General features: G+C 32.6%; 1 protein-coding gene across 8 annotated transcripts in view; it reads right to left on the bottom strand.

Annotated features, from left to right (window-relative positions):
- The window catches only part of ttk (zinc finger and BTB domain-containing protein ttk), a 216960-nt gene that overhangs the window by 5563 nt on the left and 187201 nt on the right, over window positions 1-24196 (bottom strand). For 2 of the 8 annotated variants that reach the window (XM_069845828.1, XM_069845829.1), the window contains exon 5: window positions 1015-16373. The exons of the other annotated variants lie outside the window; for them this stretch is intronic. In XM_069845828.1, the coding sequence (XP_069701929.1) occupies window positions 15844-16373 (530 nt within the window). In that variant the 3' untranslated portion in view covers window positions 1015-15843. Of the gene's footprint in view, window positions 1-1014; window positions 16374-24196 lie in introns of those variants that run through there. 8 annotated transcript variants of the gene reach the window in all.

Raw genomic sequence — 24196 nt, 5'->3', positions numbered from 1 at the left:
GTTTATGGTGGACTACACAAAGAAAGTCAAATTTAACATGTTTAACAGTGTGGACAAAGTGTTAAATGAAATTAGCATTAACATGTTCAATCAACATGTTGGGATGTTAACAGTAAATAATTTAACATTTAGTATGTTGTTAAATGTTTAATAGTGGAGACGAGCCTTAAGAGGAACTCAAATTGGAAAATCGCCATACAATATCCAACGTAGGGAGAAGTATTTCTTTTATAAGTTCAGCTATAATGCGAACTACTTTCTCTTATTTATTACTGGAAACCTACAGTACCATTTTCAAAGAGTGAATGGTGCTTAAAACTAGTCACACAAAATAACTTGCTTCAATCTCTAGATATATCATAATATGCTACATATTTAAATGAACGTGATGTCAAATTTCATATGATTCTATATAAATGAATGACCATTTTAAATCTGTCTGGGCTCTTCAGAACAACGCTGTTCTGGTAATCAATAAAGAAAGACTTCACATACTAGAACAAGGCTTGATGTAAAATTAATTGCAGAAAGGTGTAAAGATATATTGTGACAAAATAGGAAGAATTCGATAGTGATGGTGTATTAAAAATTGTACTTAAAATATTGTGGGAGTAAAAACTATGCCCATTTCGCATGTTTCTGTTTTCACTCAGAATGAACTAGCACAAAACGTAACAGTCAAGCTATTTTTAAACTGTAGCTAACTATAGAGAACAATAAGTATATTTTCCAATAATAATAATAATAATAATAATAATAATAATAATAATAATAATAATAATAATTTTATTATTTATTATTAATATTTTTGTGTCAGTCAATAGTGGTTTGCCAATAATAACAAAAATAATAATAATAATAATAATAATAATAATAATAATAATAATAATAATAATAATAATAATAATAATAATAATCTGCATAGGTACTACTTGTTCATTACCTGGTCACACATTCCAAAATTTTGTTCTGGTATATTGAAGTTCTTCCCACTCAATATAAAACCACAATAAATTCCTTGTCTTGGAGGTAGATTTATTTAATATGAAAAATTACATAAAGGATTCAATTTTTACAATGAGTGTCACCAAAAATGTATATTAACCTCAACTCGAAACATTTCAACTATTGTTAAACTCTCAGTCAATTCTTGATGTAAAAAATAGGCTCTTTTTTCTCAGTATTTTTTACTGTCAAAAACAACAGTATTATAATAGTAGATATATATTTATATATATGAAAACATGTTTATACATTCTCATTTGATAATGTTCACAACAATATAAATTGTTTTTAAAACGTTACAAACAATAATAATGAGAAGTATAAATAATAACGCATGCTGGGTTAGGTGTTTCAAGTATTATACAATTCTTGAAAGTCTTTTTTAAAGAGCTTTCTAACACATTAAAACAAAAAATATTAAAGTTATTATTAGTTTAACTTTATGATTATATTTTAATAACAATGGAATCTAACTTATAATATAACATAAGAAGATTAAAACTGCTATGCACCACATTATGTTAAAATTAACTTACATTACTATAATTCAGTAGTAAGTAATGAATTTTTTAATAAAAAATTCATCACTTTAATACCATCATTTCCCATTACGAAATACTAAAATTTTTAAAGTAATTCCTTCAAACAAAATAAATCACTGGTATCGGAAATTCGGTGAATCTCGAGTTTCAATATGAGGAGTTGATAATCAAAACAAGCACACATTTGAATTACTTTTACATGTTATCAATGCACTGTTCCCCATTCTGCCAGACAATCTTAACAGTTTCAGATTCATCACTTCCTAATACTGAAATCTCGGATAATATGAGTTCCCCATATAATGTAAATTAAAGAATACTTTAAAGGCTTTAGTAATTTTTAGTAATTTTAAACTTATATAGGTAAATTGAAACTGAAATTACACAGGTAAAAGAAGTCTACCTCACGGCCAAAAGGATTTATAAATCTTTGGATATGGAAAAATGTGGCATCATAAGACAGCCATGTTCTATTAATTGAGCACATGTTTACAATCATGATTGACTTAATACAAATCTGTTCAATGCAAAATGGAATGAGTGAAAACTCCTGACCACATCTTCAAACATCATTCATTTCTGTTAGATATTAATTTCATCTAATTATGTACCTTGTGCAAAAGTGATTTTCATTTGTGAGGATGGAATAAATAATAAAATATTTTTGAGGATAAACAGAAGATCGTCTGGAATCGAAATGATTTAAAATGATGGTAACAATATTATGGTCTTAGACCATTTTGGTTTCATTTTTACTTAAAATTCTTATTCTTGTTTCTATCTGACTTAAGTAAAAATGCTAGTCATATGGTAGGTAGCATGGGCTCAAAGTGAGGGAATCTTACATTCCCACGCAAATTATTCCATCTTTGGCTATTAATTAAAAAAAATCATTCTGATATACCTCACCAGCATTTTCCTCAAGAAACTCAAAAAACTGTAACCTCAGTTTCTACACCCTAATATACACTATTTACTATATACTTCTAAGACAGCCGAGTCTTATTGCATGTAAAATTAAGCAGCCACTTCAAATTTACAATACTCATTGTATTTAGCAAATCTGTAAATGTGAATTATAGTGTACTGTACTATACCGGATGGGCCTCTTGAACTTCCCTGAATTCAACCTTTCAAAAGAAAAAGGAAAATGCAAGGACATTTTTGTCATTTTTATTACGAAGTACAAGTCAGTTTTATAAAAACAATCAGTAGCAGGTTTCTGCATGAGCCCTCTCAGTAGCACAAACAATATCCAAACAATACTAAATTTCAGTTCAGGTTTTCTGTAGCGTATCTGGTGTGATAGTTGTTACTGCTTCCAGAATGTGATCATGTAAGTTGCAATTCAGTTACCTTGGTGGAATACACTATGTCCTTGACTTTACCCAAAGAAAAAATCTAACAGAGTAATGGCAGGAGAACAAGGCCATGTTATTGTACTGCCACATCCAATTCAAAGGCTCAGGAAAGTGTTGTCTAGTGTAGTACACAAAATGATGCTCCTGTGAGGGGAGTGCTCTATCTTGTTGGAAAATTGAGCTGGGCTATTTGTGTGCAATTATGTGGGAATAAGCATGTCTAGTACAGAGGTGCCATGACAGTAGGCTCAGTGAAAAGAAATTATCATATCCTGCACACATTTAGTTTATAGCATATGCTCCATGACTTTCTGGGAATTTTGAGAGGTTCATATTCGGACACTGTGCCAGTTAACTTTCCCAAATAAATGGAAAATTGTCTCGTCACAAAACGTAACATGATTAAACAAAATCCTTGTTTTCGTTAATGCACTCTAGGACCTCAACTGCAAATTTCTGTTGCCGAAGTTTACCAGTTCGCTTGATTTCTTGAACAATTTCTACTTTATATGGGTAATTCTAATGCTGCATAATTTCCACATCGACAAACAACTATCACCAATGCCATCCACACTACTGACGAAATTATCTGAGCTGAACTTCCCAATAAAAATGATAAATATTTCCCTGATCCTTGTCTTCCTCTCATAGACAATCAAGATCAGGTAAGTTTGAGAGGGCCATATGAGTTGGTAGAAATACAAATTTGTAATTATGTAAAAATATAAATTTGTAATTAAAAATATCTTACAATTTTATTATAATCTGTAAGTAGTAAGACCATAGTTGACTTCATGAGACCATAAACAGTGTGCATATTTGTTACTTTTTTTTTTTTTTTAGAACATATGACATCTGGATTTGCACCAAAAAGTTCCATCCAGTTCCTGTTGTGTATTACACATTGTGAAACTCATTAACACGCACATGCGCATGTAAATCTTATGCAGATCTGACATGCTAAAGTTCAACAGTAATGAGCTGGTTGCATATAAGGTATTATTTTCACTAAATGTATTAAAAAGTTCGTCTAGAAGTTCCTAAACACTATCAGTCATTTCAAGTACAGCATTATGGGTGTATTTATCAGACCATCTTTGAACCAATAAATTCAATTTCCAGATGTTACATCCACATGCATTTCGTCCAATACCATTTCTTTCACCTGCATATTTGTCCACTTTTCATCATGTCAACATCTAATTCATACAATTTAGCTTTTCGTCCGTTTAAATTAATGCTTTACTGTGGCCTCAACTCACGTTAGTACTTTCATACATCAAAAATATTAACCCCCCCCCCCCAGAATAAGAGTCTTAATTAGCCTACATAGAGAAACCATAAACCACATACACTTATTCTGGGGGGGAGAGGTATTCATATAATCCATTAGACCATTCACTTTTATTACATGTTTATGCAGTAAACTTGTGCAATTATCAGATCTTTGTCATTAATCAGACTTTTCTGACTTTGGAATATAAACTTTTGGAGTAACTGACTGTTCATGTGTATAGATTCACGTTGTTATATTTTCTCATTATGTTTGGTAACAGCAATTTGTTCAATCTGGCACTGGGTCAAAACATATCTCTTCTTAATTGAACAGGTACCGTATGTTTCTGTGCCACTCAGCTAGCTGCAAAATTGAAGTATGACTCCCATGTTGGTCTTTTTTTAAGATATTCTAAAAATTCCGAAACACTTGAGTCATGAACTCTTGAGTGACTTATTAGCTCCTGGAATAGGAAATGCCAACTTTACACGTAATAATATGTTCAATAGGTCTTCTTTATTGCTTAACTATATAGATCTGATGGAATTTCTGTCTTTGCAGTCTCTCCTTTTACATTATACGTATCTATCCAACACACTAGTCACGCAAGAGATTAGTGCTGAGCTAGAGTCAAGTGTTGCAAGTCCCCACATGTGTTATTAATTACCTTTTTCTTTGACCGGACTTCACCACCTGTCATGGCTCTTAATTTTCTGATCACGAAATTGATGAACTCCATTTTCTCAGACTTTATAGCCTTGAAAAATTTCTTGGTATAGCCAGGAATCAAGGATAAGAACTATTGATTTATAATAAAACAAGTTAACCATTACACAAAGGAGGTACCTAGTTCTTATAATTAATGTGGTCTTCACATAAGTTGTAAGATCTTGCACTTATCATTATGGCATCTATCCACTGAATCTTCAAAAAGTTTCTGAATGTCATTTGAAAGAACAAATGAAATTGTCACAAAACAATGGATACCAATACAAATGGCATCATTATTAAGGAATGACTGACCAACATCAAAGCTTACTGCATGTTGTCAAACAATCTGATTGAAATGGAACACATGCTCTTTAAGCACACTATTTTGAATGTAGCCTGAGAAGTGTTAACTGCACTACTTTAGAAAGTCCGTTATGATACAGTGAGGATTTAGGTCCAAACTCACGCCCTGGATTGCTGTTTTCAGAGTTTAAAATTAATCCTTCTTGATCCAAAATGCATATACCAGTATCAATGGAATTAGATGCTCAACTAAAATTCCATGCACAGTACATAGCTGGTAAAATAGGGAACATTTCTAAAGTTCCATAACAAAAGACGTACTGCTTCTGCATAGACACAATGGACTTTAATCATCAATTAATGTGTTGGGATCATCATTTCCAAGACTATGTTGAAGTTCAGTCCATTAAACGTGTGTATATGGATAACACACACCTGCAATAATGCAAGGAAGGGACATTTATTCATAATTTGTGTTCTATTTTCCTCAGGGAAGTTTATCTCTTCTCTTAAAATCATTACTAGGGACTTAATTGAATGTTGTTCTACATGTCACTGATTCGAACCACAATATATAAAACAAATGTTATGTTTTATTTAACGATGCTCGCAACTGCAGAGGTTATATCAGCATCGCCTGATGTGCCAGAATTTTGTCCTGCAGGAGTTCTTTTACATGCCAGTAAATCTACTGACATGAGCCTGTCGCATTTAAGCATACTTAAATGCCATCGACCTGGTCCGGGATTGAACTCGCAACCTTGGGCATAGAAGGCCAGTGCTATACCAACTCGCCAACCAGGTCGACCACAATATATATAATCTTCACAATATCCTGAATTTGTTAACCAAGGAGCATTGCAAATATCATGATCCTTACACTTCCAATATTCCCTTCTAAAATTTTTTCTGTAAGAATGAAACTGGTGAGAAAAACTGTATATAAGTAATTTAATTTCCTCCATGATCAGCGAGTTAACCTAAAAGTGTGGATGAAATCTTTGTGGGCGTAATTAGAAAAATCATTTTGAAGCATATAAGCACCCTTACATCTCACTACCAATCTGGCAGATCAATAGTTCCTTTGCAATTATGATGTAATGGAAACAATTATTAAATAAATTAAGAATTTTCTTATAAACTTTAATAACAGATAATTTGAATATGCAATAAAAACAAACATGAATGTTTACAGCTGAAAACATCACACCAGATAAGGTGAAATTTGTTTGAAAGTTGAATACTCTATCCTCTATTTTGAAATGTGATACAATGTTTTAGAATAATAATAAGTTTTAAGGTTGGTCTTTAATTAAAATAAGCGACTTTCAGAGGTTAATTCAAACTTGATGGTTTTGATTTATAATACCAGATGTTACAGAAGATTATGAGAAGTGCATGTTCACCAAAAAATAAATAAATAAATAAAAAATAAAAGACAAGTGTAAATTTGATATGGCTGACATACAGATGTACGATATTTTTTAACTTACTTTGAGGGGTAGGCCTATATACCTATTCCAACGAATTGTAATATTCATCTGTTGGGACCTGCTAATCCTACCACTCAATTCCAGTTGCTGAATATAATCTTGACATCTATGTCAAATGAAATATGTTCAAATTTATTATAATATATCTTTCTTGCTGTTCGTTTAGAATTATACAAATAATAAGATGTAAAATGGAAAAACGGAATTAAGAGTTAACAATATTCGAGAGCTGAATTTGAATTCTGCTTAAAACTCAAACTGATAACATGTTATAAAGTATCATACATCATTTCATTATGCAATAAGGTCGTTGGTTGTCCTTATAGTAAAAAAAATATACATATATATCTCTCCTTATCCATTATAACAAGTCTTATCATTCAACATTGGACAGGGAGAAACAATGAAGAAAATTTGCAACAAAGACAGTTCCACTGTTCAAGTTTCTGAATACAAAATACTCTATGCACACACTCTTCACATATCAAGTAAATAGCCTCTACCCAGGTACAGATTTGATACAGTAGTTTGAGAGGACAGACTGTTCAGTCTTGTCCATGAATGAGCAGAAATACAAGGCATTATTATATTCACAATATTTAAAAAGTCATTCAAAGGCAAAATGTGATAATACCGTACATCAACTTACGAAAAATAATATCAATTAGAACCACATTTTAATTACGAATTTGATATAATTATGTAAATTTATTTTTGTCACTTCTAATTACATGCCTATAAATAATGCGTCAATACTTATTTCAAAATACAGGGCAAAATGCTAATGGATATACGTAGATTACACAAAAACATCCAATCATACAATACTGGACTTCTTATATCGAAGTAAAATTACTATGCCTTCCCTACTAATAGTAAATCTAACAGGTAATAATAAAAAGAAGGGTTGTCCAAACTGGTTTCACACAGCTCTTCAATATCTCTGCATATTCACGTGAGTTTTGTTCTTTTTACATAATAATACCGGTATTATATATTTCTTTTTATTTCACCATGGCTATGTAAGTTACTGTAAAAATATCCACATGATACAAGTGCTTTATCTACTGTAAAAACTGAAAACTGTGAGCTATGTTTGTATATTATGCAAAAATTTGAAGAAAATATTTAATAACTTAAATATAATTCCTCAAAACTTTTACAATTTTGGCTCTATAAAAAAATCGAATTATTAATGATTTGATGTATTTCAAATGACATTACACTTTCAAGAGATTAAATAAAACAAAGTGCCACAGGCGTGGCTCAGTTGGTTAAGGTGCTCGGGTGCAGGTTCGATCCCCGCTTGGGCTGATTATCTGGTTGGATTTTTCCGAGGTTTTCCCCAACCATAAAGTGAATGCCAGGTAATCTATGACGAATCCTAGGCCTCATCTCGCCAAATACCATCTCACTATCACCAATCTCATCGACGCTAAATAACTGAGTAGTTGATACAGCGTCGTTAAATAACCAACTAAAAAAAAGAAAACTAAGTGTATCAGTAATCCAGAAAAATGTTTGAGGCATTCGAAAACATATTACGAACAATGCTTGGTCATGACTTATTGATTGAACTGATTGTATGAAATTGTATTTGGTCGCAAGAATTAGATTAGGAAAGCAGTCATGATTGTTTAAGGCGCCATATTAATTAAAAATAACCTACTTAGTTTACAAATAATTAATGTTGTTACTATTTTATTATTGAAATTGTTGGATTTTTTTTTAGCATTACTGTTATGTATTTAATGTTTCTCTCTCCACACTGCTATGATAGTTTTTAAATATCTGTTCACTTACATATCAGGTCTCTCATGAACCTTTTCCTTAATGATGTAATTTTAAATCTGATGTAATGTGCATTGAAGTATTTATATTCCCTTAACAAGGATGAAGGTAGTTATAGTTCTTGTAAAATATATTTCCATTACAAGGTATCAGCAAAAAAATTACAGCAATCATGTAAAGCATGACCATTTAAAATTTACTAGCCTTAAAAAACATGGTCAGCTAGGCTAAGTATGTGCACAATATTTTTGCTTTCGGTATGTGCATTATCGTCTTCCATGTGCCAGGAGACATCCGAGTCTCTTGAGAAATAGCTGTGTGACAGGAACAATAATCTCTGTTTAACTCGTGTCAATCACCTTCTCATAATATTTCGTGCCTGGCCTATACCAGCAAGCTGAGTAAGATTATTTTCAATGAGTAATGTGTGTGTTTTCTCTCTTCGATAAAGAGAAGTGAACAGCTATTTTGGTTTCTATATGGTTCCTACATACTGACAGAATCTGCCGAGAAGTGCAAAGGAAATCTGAACAATTTCCTTGTGTTAATATTCTAACCATACACATACAGATCGAGTGCCTACTGGGGAGACTTTGCATGTTGCAAGAGACACATTTCGACTAAAAGGTTATCCTAAAATATATCTTAGATGGCTTTCTCAACAAACAGGTCTTACCTATAGTTCGATTCAGAAAAGAACATATTGAAACTGAAACCTTAAAAGTTACAATGACATATGAATTAAGACTAGATGATCCAGTTTCTAGGCGCAGGTTTTGCGAGTAGATTTTGACCCATGTTCAGGATGAAGAAATAGACCTATCTAATTTTCGATTCAGATAAGGTTTGATTCCACCTGCGAGGATATATAAGTTCTCAAAACAAGAGATATTGGAGTACAGAAAAACTAGACTTCCCCTCTTAAGTGTCCCTTCACGACCAGAAATTGGTGTTAAGTTTGCCGTTAATGGCAAAACGTCGAGAGATATATTACCCTGACTCTGCAGCTTCTTTCGAACTGACTGAAAGAAACTATATTTTCGGATTTTTTTTCAACAAGACTCTGTAACAGTGATATCGCCAATATTTCTTTAAGGACAATAATTTGTGATGTGTTTGAAAACAGGGTGATTATCAATAATGAATGGCCTCTACGATCCCCTGACCTTACACATCGTAGCTATTATCTGCAGGACAAACTGAAGGGAAGAGAATACAAAACAAAACCTACACAGCCTAGCTAGACGAACTGAAAAGCAATATCCAAAAGGAAACAGCCTCTACATCACGTCATGAAAACCCCTATGGTGGTTGAATGGTCAGATCTCTGACCTGTCATGCAGGCGGACCGGGTTCGAGTCTCGGTCAGGTCTGGAATTTTTCATTGAAAAAATGAAAAATGCATAGTGACACTTGTGGCGGACAAGGTCGCAGTTGGGGGTTTTTCTCGGGTTTCTCCCGTTTTTCCCCATATTACGCATTTACACCATTCCTCCATTTCATCATCATTCTATAGCATTCCCCAATCGCCGGTTGGCGACGCATGGAGGGGGCTGGCCTGCTCGACACTTGGATACGCAGCGAACCTTAGTGTAGTCAGCCGATGTGGGTTTGAGAATGCACCTAGCTTGAGGGTTAGCACAATAGGCTGTAACAGGTCGCAGTGCTGGGCCATAGTGCCCCCCCTCCTGTAAATTCAATTCAATTGACGTCATTAACTACAATGAGTAGGGATGTGATATTTTTATAGTAACAATATACGCGAAATGTGTTTAAACTAAATTTTATCCAAGGAAAATGTAAATTCCTTAATGAAAGTCCAAAACTAAGTGAACTATATCTGTGAATTTTCGCGAAATTGATATAAATTCACGAAAGTACTTCATAATCACAATATTTTTAACAAAACTAGGTTTCGTTGAGAATTCGCACGAAAAATGACTTTTTTCCAAATAAGAAGTGGAAATTTTCTTCATTACAAAACTTACATGAACATTTCTACATATTGATAGTGTTAAACTCCTGGTTGAGTGTTAGAGAAGGCCATAGGTTAAATAAACCATTATTATTATTATTATTATTAAACAGTAACCTCATATGTCAAAGAATTCAATTTTACAGGTGAGCGAAAAAACATTTTAATATCTTGAAAATGAACAAATTTCTGACATAAGAGGATATTTAAATCTCTTCTTGTTAACATTCTATCCATGCCCTGACTTAAGATGAGGTTATAGAACAATCGGGAAAATTTCTTTGATGGGAAACAAGTGAAATCTTATTTTACTCATTCTTTTTTTTACATACAAGGTTGTTGTTCAATGCCATCGATATTTGATCGCCCAGCATTACATACATGTGCTATCTAGCAACTATGTATGCATAGTTTCAGGAACTACTTCCAGGGAATAGCGTAAACAGACAATGATCATTTATCTTTCCTGCAATAAGTGCCTTCGTGTGATCAAGAAGGCAGTGGCGTCACCCCTTCATAGTACAATGAAATTGAATTATGAATTTAATTCATGATGCAAACAATTTTCTCTTGGTTTCAAAGGCACTGTTTCAATAAATAATTATTTAAAAAAATGCGAATTCATTATTTTTAAGTTTCTTTAGGATACGAAATTGTTTTTATGAAATTTCACCAAAATCAAATCATTTTAATCACAAAAATCAGGGTGATTTGAAGCATGAAAGATAATAGCATGTGCACCAAAAGCAAAAATACTGTGCAGCAGATCCAGCTCCAGCTGATCACCTGATCACAAGACATTGATGGTCATACTAACTGAAGTGTTGAAAAACTGACACAAACAATATTGAAAGTCTCACTACACTGGTAATTCTGCATAATGTTGCCAAAAAGTTCTGCTACACTGTGTTTATTAAACCATGTGCATATTATACGTAATTCAAACACAAACTAACATTACTATGTTCGTCTTTTAAAACTATTAGTTACATTAGTTACAAATTTTATTATCTATTATGTAAGAATGTGTCCTGTGCTGTGGTGTCGTGGTCTAAGGGATCCTGTCTAGGACTTGCATTACAGATTGCGCACTGGTTTGGGTCTTCATGAGGGAAGAAATTTTCTCATGAAATTTCGGCCAGTGTATGGGACTGGTGCCTACTCAGCATCATGATGCACCTGGGAAGCTGTGCTAGGTAGCAAAATCCGGTTACGAAAGCCAGTTATAACAGCTGGGGAGATCATCATGCTAACCACACGATACCTCCATTTTGGTTGATCATCTACCTTTATTTTGGCATGTGTCCATGAGGCCAGCAGCTGGCTGGTAGGTCTGGGCGGCCCTTAAAGAGCTGTAGCATCACAGATAATTATTATTTATTATGCAAGAAGTAAGGAATGCTACTTTGTAAGTCTTATTTTCGATCCATTCATTATACAAAGTCTTCATTTTTGATTCATTATATATACTTAGCATTTTGCCCTAATTTTTATACAGAACATGTCCAACGCCTCTGTCTCTGAGACACATTTTTATAAGCATTACAATTAGAATCTTTGTAAATACAAACAAATCAGATTTAATATAAATACTTGTGTCACAGTCCAATTAAAATCGTAGTTCAAATGTACGATTTTGTCTTTCTACTCCATAATCTCAAAATTAAGCTGAACAGTGTACTTTCTTGGTAACACGAGTTAATAACTAAACAAACATCAACCATATTTTCATGTTAAGAAGGACGTAACTACATAGTCATTCCATAGTACATTTATAATGTAGGTACAAAAAATAACGAGTTCTAAAACATGATATGAAAGTCATAATAATTGTCAAATTTGCACCTAATACGAAATCACACATACAAAAAAGAAATTGCCCATTGATGATGATGATGATGATGATGAAGATGATGATAATGATTATATTATAATAATAATAATAATAATAATAATAATAATAATAACAAAGTAACTTGAAAATATTTTAAATATATTCCAGAATCCCCAAATATTAATTTGTATCCTACAAATGTTTTTACAATAAACAATATACATATCTTAAAAATCTAATGTTAGTATTATAACTATCTATGAACACTAGATAGGTTAAAGAATGATTGCACATTTTGTTATCCTTAGGGGAACCTTATTTTTCAAATACGTGTACATAAAACGGAATAAACTAAACATTAAAACTTAAAACGGGAAACAAAGGTGACTGTTATCACTGGCCTTTCCAACAACCGAAAATTAGGATAATTTTTAATTGATTCCAATTAAAGCGGTTCAGTCCTTCGAACTGCTCCTTTATTCCCTACCTAACAATCTTGATTACAGTTGATATTTAAATGTTTTAAACATTTTACAGTACGGAAATGCATGATATTTGCAATATCATGAATTATAAGATAATTTGTGAAAGAAATATGTAACTAAGTAAATATAATCCTTTCACCCAAACCATAGCATTTTTGTATAAGTAAAATGATGTTTAATACACCTTTTCATTATTGCATATAAAATAACATTATAAACTCTCTAAGTGTCAATATCGTAGATTTCCTAAGAATCGTGTCACAATGACAAAAGAGTTGTATTCTGGAAATATGAACTTGGTTCAAACTCACTATTCATTGCCCAGCATAACCTGTCAATACAAATGAAAGACAAATATATATTACTTTGGTTAAAATGGTGTGAACCATTGCGTCCAATTCCTGTGAACCTAATGATCTGCACATTAAAGCACACACATTATTTTTAACAAGTCTTACGTTACGACAGGGAAGAGAAGAAAAGCGTTATCTATCTATAGAATAATTTTGCAAAAGGGCATCCTTTTAATTAGAAGTATTTTGCATAAAATCTTTTCTCACTTCCAAAGGAATGTTTTTAACCATTAAGAAAATGATGACTAGGATAGGAGCGAGTTAACAGAACCATTAAGTGACTCTAGCAAAAGTCATTCAGCCACTAATAGGCGCTTACTTCATAGAAGATCTTTAAAGACTGATTTCTTTTTCAAAGATGAAGATAGTATTTTGTTTATTACATACATTAAATATTTATTTTATATACGAAATTGTATTACGTAAGCCCATCACCTGATTATGTTACAGTATGTAACCATCACCAGAGATTATTTATAATTCATTCTTTTAAAATAGCACCTATTATTTAATACCAAAATAACTGCCTAAAATTCAGGTTCTCAAATCATTTCACATGTAGGCATTCCTAATTACATAAATGTTTAAAAAGAAAAGTAATACAATTTAATATGAATCTATTATATTATTACAATGTCATAAAGCTGACGAGTCACTCTGTTCTGGAAACATTTCAGAAAACGTGATTAAAATGAATAAATGTTAGTATTATTAACATCTTTAGCTAACATTTCAAACCCATTCCTTCCTTTTAATCTGCTTTGCAGTATTTTTTTTTTATTTTACTAAAAGGACATCTTTAAAAGGATATGTTAAATATACAGAAATATGATTTCATATATAAGATTCTCCTCACTATTAATAAGCCTATACTTTTCTTTTAATTACCGGCACTCTTTCAATCACAATCTGTTTGCCACTTCATCTTTTCATTTATCACCTTTATTTTTAATGTAATTATGGTTAATATTATAGCAGAATATTATATTACATAATTATTACAACTGTTGTAAGACCCAGATCAAACATGAAACAAATTTATTTTTTGTGTTGCAGTTCTGAATGCGGATCTTATAATAATGCAACTGCTATAATATTAACTATAACAATTCTTACCTTTGCATTTACATTATTTGCACTTTTTCCAAAATTGTACTCTACCTAAGATATATATCTGATCTCGTGTTCTATCTTTATAACAATTATCAACAATATAACACCATTACATAATGAGGCACGGATACAAACCCCTCAGCTATGCTTTCGGTTTAACACTGGGTGTCATCTACATATCAAAACTTTAACCCAATTATATTGGAAGCAAGAGCTTCTGACGGAATAAAATAACTCAAATACAGAATCCAACCCTTACTAAATATGTATGTGCATTGACATTATCACTTACAACAGACTAAAACCTAGCTTTCAATAATTTATAACCATCTTCTACATTAGAACAACAATAGAAGAAATTCTGAAAAGGAAAATTACTCGAGGAGAAATCAGTTAGGGAAGCAAATATTTAAAAGAAAGTATCTGTGTCCTAATTCAACTACAGTAAAGTATTTCACCATTAACAGTTTATCAACAAATCAAATACCCATATCCATATTAACACAATTTCGGTTCTTCCGCCTTTTTAACAACAGACAACTTCATCTTTTTCATATGGAACTTTCATTAATAGAAAAAGAAAACTGTGAATGAGCATACTGTAATATAGTACTAACAATGTTATATGATGTAATATAAGAATTCAGTATTATTTATATTTAGTAAGTATGACAATTACTTCAAAATCTAATTTAGTTCACTGATGAACCTCTGTCCCATAGGCAGTGTTAAGGCAATAAGCACCAAAGAGATAATAGAAAAATTAAGTTGTATACACACAAGTTTGCTTGTTTCACACCTATTAAATTCTTACATTTTGCTAGTGTAAATCTATATCATACATTAGATACCTGATATATTTTAGAATTAAGTGCAAATTTGGGGAAGAAAGTGGTCACACCTTGTACCACAAGCATTATTATTTTTCAATCATCCTGAAATACCAAAGTTTATGTAAAAGTATAACATTTCTTTTAATATTTTCCAGAAACATAATCAAACTTTGTGCATACGTACATATATAAAACAGATGTACTGAGATTTTCAAAGACAAGACAGTAGAGTAAGAGCAAAAAGAATTTAAAAACATGCACAAACAGCTCTCTTCGGAAGAGGATAATGCTTCACTATCCTTCGTATAACTACCGTCTCCATAAATTTCGTCAAGTTATTCTGTTGCTTCAAAGATATGTATCTATAAGCTATCCACAAGGTATCTTTACCTTTCTTTAAGTTATTGCTTTAGATTTTATAAAATAAAAAGGAACGAACGAGCTGTAGAAATGGACAACATTATTAACCAACAAACATGCTTTTCTGAGCAAATATTAGTGTTGTTTGGCATGATGAAAACGAAGATTTCAGGTTTCAGATGAGAAAAGTCTCAGAAACCGTATTTTATTATATAAACATACAAGACTCCCAAATTTAGTGCAATATGTTTAACTGTGTATGTCACTTAGAAGTTTTAAGTTAGCCTTCTCAAATAACGGGAAGGGGATTCTATATCAAATATTTTACTTGTTAAAAATGGTCGTCTTAACACTGCAAAGTATTTCACCCCTAACTAAGAATGCCACTAAATTCATGTTCCATGTTTGTTAGTGGGGCAAGAAGAAACCTATTGGGAATACACAATCTTTTGGCATGAAACAGTCATGAACAGTTTTCATGTGGTTCTTCATTTTATCAGGCCTCGAAAATTCCTTAGAACAAACTGGGCATGGAAAAACCTTCCTTTGATGACCCTCATGATAGAGGAATGCATGGCGCTGGAAGCTGTATTTATTCTTAAATGTTTTCTGAACATCAGATTTGGCGCATTCAGTACACTTGTACACACCCTCCGAGATGGAGGCATAGCGAAAAAGGTTCAAACCCCGAACACTCATTTCTGTTAACTGTTCTGCCGGGTCCTGGCTGGCCGATGTTGCACGACGACGGGCTCGTCGTTTGATGGGAGGACGGGCTGGTGGAGGGGCTGAAGATGATCCAGGAGGTACAGAAGGTTGTTGCTGTTCCCCACCAATAGGAGAGTTGACCCCTTCCCCCCCTCCATTCCCTCCTCCACCTCCTTCACTCTCACCCTCCCCATCTTCACGTACCTCTGACTTGGGCAAAATTATGGGATCTGGAACCAATCAATGCAGAAGCATGCACATCCAATGCAAAAACAATATACACACATTATGCAAGCTATCTATGGACTTGGAAGTACAGATAAATTTAAATATCGGATTACAATAACATTAAGTACATTTGAATTCTGGTATTTGATATAATACATTATTTATCTCACAAAAATGGTAAGGATTTAAATATTTCATAAACTATACTTCCATGACCACAATTTGTTTCAATGTTACTACATTTTCTAATGCAGAACTACTAACCAACAGGCAACTATAAGACTCCATTTGTATAAGTATAAGATTGCACAACTTTCTGAGTTTTAATTTTAAATTAATGTTCAAGATTGTAAGTATTAATTAATATGTAAATATTATTACTCATGTATAAATAGATTAATATTCTCCTCCACTATTGTCTAGTGCAAAAGGTTGTGCAAGTATGTACCTACATTTCAGCAGCAACGTATAATATGCAATACTAAATATAAATAAGGCTGCAATGTTGATACATTTGAAGCAAACTTAATAAAAGGAAGCATATTAAATCATGCATACAAGTGACGGCAATAATACACATACAAATCTCTCATACGTAAATTTATCCTTCCATTATGAATACACAATTACTAGCACACATGCAAAAAATAAATAAATAAATAAATAATGCACAAAATGTCTCAAATAAATGAAGAGTCTAACAAAAATAAAGTTAAAACCCATTCATACTGTTTCATAAATGTCAGGAATTAGGGTTTACGAGGTATAAAAGCATCAAAACCTAAAATGATAAAATAATGTACTACATGACACATTAAAGGAATAAGGCTTTTATTTAATTGAAAATAATGACCTTCTGCTACATTTATAAAAGAACTGCATTCACATTAACATAAATTACTATCACCTTTAAAATGATTTAAGAGAATTGTTGATATACAATTTGTACATATAACATATACATCATGCAATTTCTTATTTTACTATCAGTTTACTACATTAAAAAAAATTAAGTGTTCAACACACACCCACCTTGCATTTTAATGGTAATAGTAATTTCATTTTTATATATATTTCTGTCAACAATGCTAACAACTATAACAGAAAGCTACATACAGTATTGAACTGACACATAATTTAAAAACTTAAATGCATAAATTACCAAAAAGTATGGATATACAGCCAGAAAGTTAATCTCCAATAAAATAAATTTTCGAAAAACAATTTTAATAAGCATTTAAAGAACTTACATTGAAGATAAAAATAACATTTCTGGTGAGTTTATAATTATTCCAGCTTACATACCACAACTCTTTGATAACTATCATAAATAAAGCTGTGCTACAAGTTTACAGACTGATATCATCGCAACCAATTTGTAACAAAAAACTATCAACAATAAAAACATTATTACCTTTTCCACATGAAAACTGGACCGATCTTCTATTTTCTATTGCTGATATTTGTCTAAATATATTATCTTGCTCGTTAGAAGGGCACTTGGTAAGTGAGTATCCAAATAATTCTCGAGGTATCTAATGAAGCCGAAAAGTGAATTCTACAGGGAAGAAATATCAGGAGGGGTTAGATATTTGGGTATTGAAACACAAACTGTTGAAAGGTTCATGATTAATATATATTATATTTTTATAATTTATGGATTCTTCTTCTCCTTCTCATAAGATATTATAGAAAAGCAATCTTAACAATTACCTATCCCATTAAGCATCATCACTTTTCTTAATACGCTTGAAGTAAAACTAACTTTATTCAACAAACAATATCAATTATCTTAAAATGGAAATGAAATAAGGTACTCATAAATATAAAGCATTAACAATAATAGTGATAATCCCTCGTATCCGGCACCCAAATAACTGGCAATATCAGAACAACGGCATTTTTGGCTAGGAAAAAAAAAAAGCCATTCATGCCAAATGGAAGAGTCGGACGAAGATGTAAGTGGTTTTCGTGGATCGCATCGCACATGCTGCATATTGTTTACTCTTTACATTGTTACATTGTTCACACATGAAAACATAGACAGAAAACCCCGTTATGTCCCTGAAGATCGGTAAGCTGTCACTTGGGTCTTGCAAACAATTTGCAGAGATGATATCTTTAAATTTACCACTTGAACTCGCCCGTTCGAAGGGTTGTTAAACGAATCTAAATAGGAAAGTGTGAAATTCTCTCTTCCTACAGCTTGTAAAAGTTCTGTTCGAGTGATAGATAGTATATATAAACAGAAGACATTAGAGATGCGTTAAATAGGTTCAAATCATCGAGTGCTACTTCCTCTTCATAGTTGCGACACTGGCTACACTGCTCTTCACGTCAAATGGCTGCTATGTAAAATTGTCATAAGGTTACGAAAACTATGATGCATTACAATAAATTATGAACAGATGAATGCACATTACCGTATTCTGAACTAAAAATAAACATTGTACGTATTTCAAAACTTTATTTTTAAATATTTATATGAAAATTACTAAATTTCAACATGGAAAAAAAAGTATGTCTTTACATAACCTATAAACGTATTTTCCAATTATCCGGCACTGGCTTTGTCCCACAGTTGCCGGATACGAGGAATTCTACTGTACTTAATTGAATGAATATGCAGTTATACATAGCTTAATCAACACATAGTCACTTTCAAATAGCTTATCTATGAAGTCTACAATGTCCCCAATTCCAATAAAAAAATCCGTGTAACATTATAAAATTTTGCACTTCCTTTGGTTTTATTTTTCTACTACCAGTATGTCATTTAATGACCCCTAATTCCCACCTAACAAGTTGAATATCTTCAGAAAGTCTGTATGGCCTGAGAAAAAATCCGAAACTAACCAGGATCAAATATAATATTGTCATACTAAATGTCTTTATATATTCTGCATTACAATATTTAATATCACAAACTAAGAAATATATAATACAAACTAAGGACTGAATTTATATCCGTTTCTGCATCTCTTATGCACAGAAGATGCTGTATATATTTTATAAATTTCTTCCTTAATTAAATGTTCCAATCAATGTTGATGACCTGAGACTACTAAGGAAGAAAACAGACTTAGTGCCAGTGCAAATTCATATGCCACAAAGTGGATTAGTAGACTAGGAAGTGGAAGAAAGCTATGACAAGACAGAAGAAGTAGTTGAAAAGGAGACGAAGGGAGCATGTGTAATCCAAATGGGTGATTGGAACATAGAAGAAGAAGAAGAAGAAGAAGAAGAAGAAGAAGAAGAAGAAGAAGAAGAAGAAAAGTTGGAAAATATGGATTGGAGAAAAAAATTATAGAGGAGAATTTTTTTTGGTGAATTTCTGTAAAAGAAATGCAATGATTATGCAAATCTGGCTTTCAGGTAGAAGCTCCCTGTGAAGCAGGCTTGAATAATTTCAAGGGAAAAATTGTTCTGGGGCCGGGTATCAATCCCTGGACCCTTAGCTTAGCACACAAATGCTCTACCGACTGAGCTACCCCAGGATCTATACACGACACTGTCACAATTCTTCCCTTTGTATTCACACAACTCAAATGGGCTGAGAAGATGCCAGAACCCAACTATGAGTGCACACAATTCTGTGTGACTTAAATTGTGGTTTTCTGTTAATGTACCTACAGTAAGGAACATATTATGCAAATCTGGCTTTCAGGTAGAAGCTCTCTGTGAAGCAGGCTTAAATAATTTCAAGGGAAAAATTGTTCTGAGGCACACTGGAAACACATTACAACATTTCAAAAACATAAAAGAAGATACACGTTGACATACTAAAGGGATTAAAGTAGGTTATCAGATAGACTAAATCGTAGTACAGGAAAGATTCCGAAAATGCTAAAAAAATGCATATTACATCTTTGGAATGAGTTAATTGATGTATAGGATTAAAGCGAAGTATAGTGGAAAAGATAAATGCTGTAAATATTATTAATAGCCCATAACATTTAGGAACTCAGATTAATATGAAGCCATATGAAAATGGTATATATTTTTACATATTTAAAAATATAAACACAATTGAGCGCATCGGGATTCGAACTGTTGATCCTGTACACTAGACACATATGCTTTAGCCACTCAAACACTTCGCTTGCCTTCAAGCATTAGATGTTTTCATAAAATGGTAGAATGCTCACAGCTTGTCTGCATATTTCAGGTTTGTTTTTTCTCCAAAACTAGCATTTTACGTCTATACATTTGTATATGTATTTTAAATAGTAATCCCCCCTAATGTTTTAATTTCTCCTTAGCATAGATAGTCTATGTAATATTTAAACAGAAAAGAGAAACGAATATCTCTTCATGGTATGAACCATGCTATTGGCCCGGAGCATGTGCAGTGTGGCATTCTTTGATTCACAAAATTATACTCGCGTGTTCACTCTCACACTGTACACAATGTCTTTAAACTATCCCCACAAATAATAGTATAATGCCATCGCAGCACTGTGGACTGAACCAGTATTCCTCAGTGAACAAAATGTTAGAACAAAAACACCGAATGACGGTGTTGTACATCTGGAAATCTCCTTCGATATTCATTCATTACATTTCATTAATGTTTTAATCAACAAAATGAACTACAGAAATGCAAAAAGCAACTAATAAAAAACTACATTGTTTGCCTAACACTATGATGTTTTTGTTCGTTTCTTTTTAACATCAAATATTACCATATTTATAACTCTCTAAAGTGACTTTTGAATAACTCTGTATTATAGTTGTGTCAAGTTTCATAAAGACAAAGTTTATTTCATTGAATCAGGGTTGGTTGTTTTAAACAAAGTTTTTCAAATCAATTATTCATATGCTTTTACTAACCATTTTACCAGACCAACAATGACTTCTGGATTTAAAACATATTTCAACTGTAACAGACGACTGCCAGTTGTTCACTGTTACCAGTACCGAGTGTGAGTTGCTTCTTTGTAATGGTTCAAGAAGGTACTATAGTCGTATCGCTCTTATTTCCGGCAGCCAATCACGTTACAGGTCGGCTACATTTAAAAGTGTGAGTCTTATCATTCGGTGCTGATGACGTTATGCACTACCTAAGGCTCAATAAATAATGAATATAACTGCCCGCCATTTTGGTTCTTTTGTTGGCATTAAAAGAAAGCACACAAGGATGCTATTTGCTGCATTGTTAAACATTATCATGTCATAGCTCCTATGAGAGTCGATTTATTATCATAGGAGCTACGACATGATAATGTTTAACGGTGTGGCAAATAGATTCCTCATCTGGTAGCTCGGCAACGAAAGAAAAAAAATGATGAACGATAATACCTACCTAGACTTTATAGAGCCTTCACTTTCTAAGGCATAAGCAAAGAGGAGGAGTCACGCCGGAAATAACAGCAACGCGACTTTAGTATGTACTACTAATATTTCTTGTTGCAAAGAGGAAGAGTCATGTGACTTTCTTGGTCTGGTATGGGCCGAAAGTTTAATCCAGTATGGTAATACTCTTAAATAATTAAAAGGGATTCTAGAGAACAATGGTTACGTAGATTCTAGAGAAGGTATGTGAGTTAAAGTTCAACAAATATGAACACGAAAACTGGAAGTCAAGTGGCGAGAATGAAGCAACATTTATCTTACCTAAATAAATGCTAAATAAATGTGTATCGCGACCCCATGGTATTTAGAAACATATGTTAACCATAAAAATAAAAAATGTTTCAGTAGTTACAAAGTAAAAAGTAACTGATGAAATTAATGTGCCTATTTTTCAGAAATCAGCTACTCAAATCTGGATCTGTGTCCAATATACACACAGTGGTATCATTTTCATGTGCAGGAAGATTCTTTACTTTTATTTTGATGGCAATCATAACGAGAAACTTATTTTGCATAAATGCGAAGTTGCAAATGTTAACAGGAATTTAAATGCTTCTTTGGCAAGATCGAGGTTTTCTTGTATGCTTTGATCCAAAACTGGTCTACACACTGTGACAAAAAGTCTAGTTTCAACATTCCCTCAGTAGATATATTTCAAATTGTTTTTCCGTCATTTCTTTCTCCCCCCCCCCCCCCCAGCCAGTTGAATGCAAATGTCTAAAAACGGATTCAGTATCCATTCTGTGATTATCGTAATTTATTGTAAACACACTTCTTAATATTTTCCAGAACTTGCATTTGAATACCTTGGCCCATGTCACTTCACCTTCTTTGAATCTATTATTGGAAAGAGATGTTTACTTAAGCTTGTCAGCCTCTTTTTCACCAACCATTATCTGCACCACATCCACAACTATCGGTAAAATCAGATTTTAGGCAAATATATGTGGATTACTGGTTTTGCAACTTGGTAACTTGCTGGTAGTTCTGTTACATTAGTGTTCATTGCCGAAGTACAAACGGCTTATTCCTTGTGTAGTTTAGCCTTCTTTCGAAGAATTCTACAGGCTTCTCTCTTACATCTAGATGTTTGGTATTTAAATGTAGAAACAGCTTTGGCAGCTTCATAGTTTCTTGTGGCAACACTTTTCGAAAAACTAGACATTTGAGGTTCACTGGTAATAACAATAAAAACATATTTGAGATCTAGTCATCACTGTACAATCAAATATTTATATTTTATTCACTGCCAGATGTAGAATGTTCCAACTATCTTTTAACAAAATGTATCCATCTTCAATAAAATAAGTATAGCTAATATTAGTTTAATATTCACTATGGTATTCCACTAGTTACTCAGCATTACGAAGCAAAGGCCGTAAATAATGTGTCATCATGCTTTGTTCCACTTGTCACTCAACATTACAGAGCACAGACTGGAAATGATGTGTTATCACACTTTGCTCCTTATTCCATATTTGATTTGTTTCCAGAAGACTTCAGTGTCACCTATCTACAAATAGTATGTGCTCTCGAGCAGGCTGGAAAGTCCAGAAAATGAAGATAAACAAATTGGGATACTGGATAACAGGCCTAGTGCAAGCATCATTTTCGATTTGTATTGAACTATTATAGCCATTTTTGCACCATGTACTTCTATTTTGGTCGTTCTTTGGTTGGTATCCATTGGTTTGGAATAAAATTATTGTTGAATAATTCTTGGAGAGTCTAAAAACCATTGGCATTTACCAATGCCATGTCAACTGCAGACTAACGATTTGGCCCCATACAAACACAAGGGATGGGTGCCTTATTTCTCGAAATGGAGAGAGTATTGATGGAATAAAAAGGGAGAAATGAAAAAAAAACATACTTCGCCAGTTGAGTGTGCACTATCTACTTTAGATGGGGCTACTCAATTTTTTTTAATCTTTTATTGAAACTATAATTTCCCAAACTTACAGTTGGTATGAGCTCCTAACATTTTTATTTGTATTTGTCTATTTACTGTAAATCACTAACAAGTACGCAGTTTGAGGGGAGGTTTCGATATGAGCTCATCAATAGCTTCCTTGTCACTATATCCACTAACAGAATGTCTACATGAGTCATCCTGTATCAAAGTCAGCTACATCAATTTTATAAAATTTTACAGGAGAAACAAAGAACTAATTTTAACAATGGCTTTTCTATAAACAGTTTCGTTACTTTGACACCATAAAGTTACGACACAGACAAACTTAAATTTTATACCTGGAGTTTACGCAAGTGCAATAACAGATCATTATATGACTTTTGCATTGTTGACAATCAGTAATAAAAGTATTAGCAGAGAAGCCACTGAATCTGCGGACAATTATAAGCTAATTATAAACCATAAAAGCCTAATATCTCATATTAATAATATGAATTGGGAATCTATATTCTACAATGAAGACGCAGATACATGTTTCGATCATTTTTATAAAAT

This window comes from Periplaneta americana, chromosome 14 (genome assembly GCF_040183065.1).
Source record: "Periplaneta americana isolate PAMFEO1 chromosome 14, P.americana_PAMFEO1_priV1, whole genome shotgun sequence".
Classification (NCBI taxonomy): domain Eukaryota; kingdom Metazoa; phylum Arthropoda; class Insecta; order Blattodea; family Blattidae; genus Periplaneta; species Periplaneta americana.
This window is presented reverse-complemented; position numbering and strand designations above follow the sequence as displayed.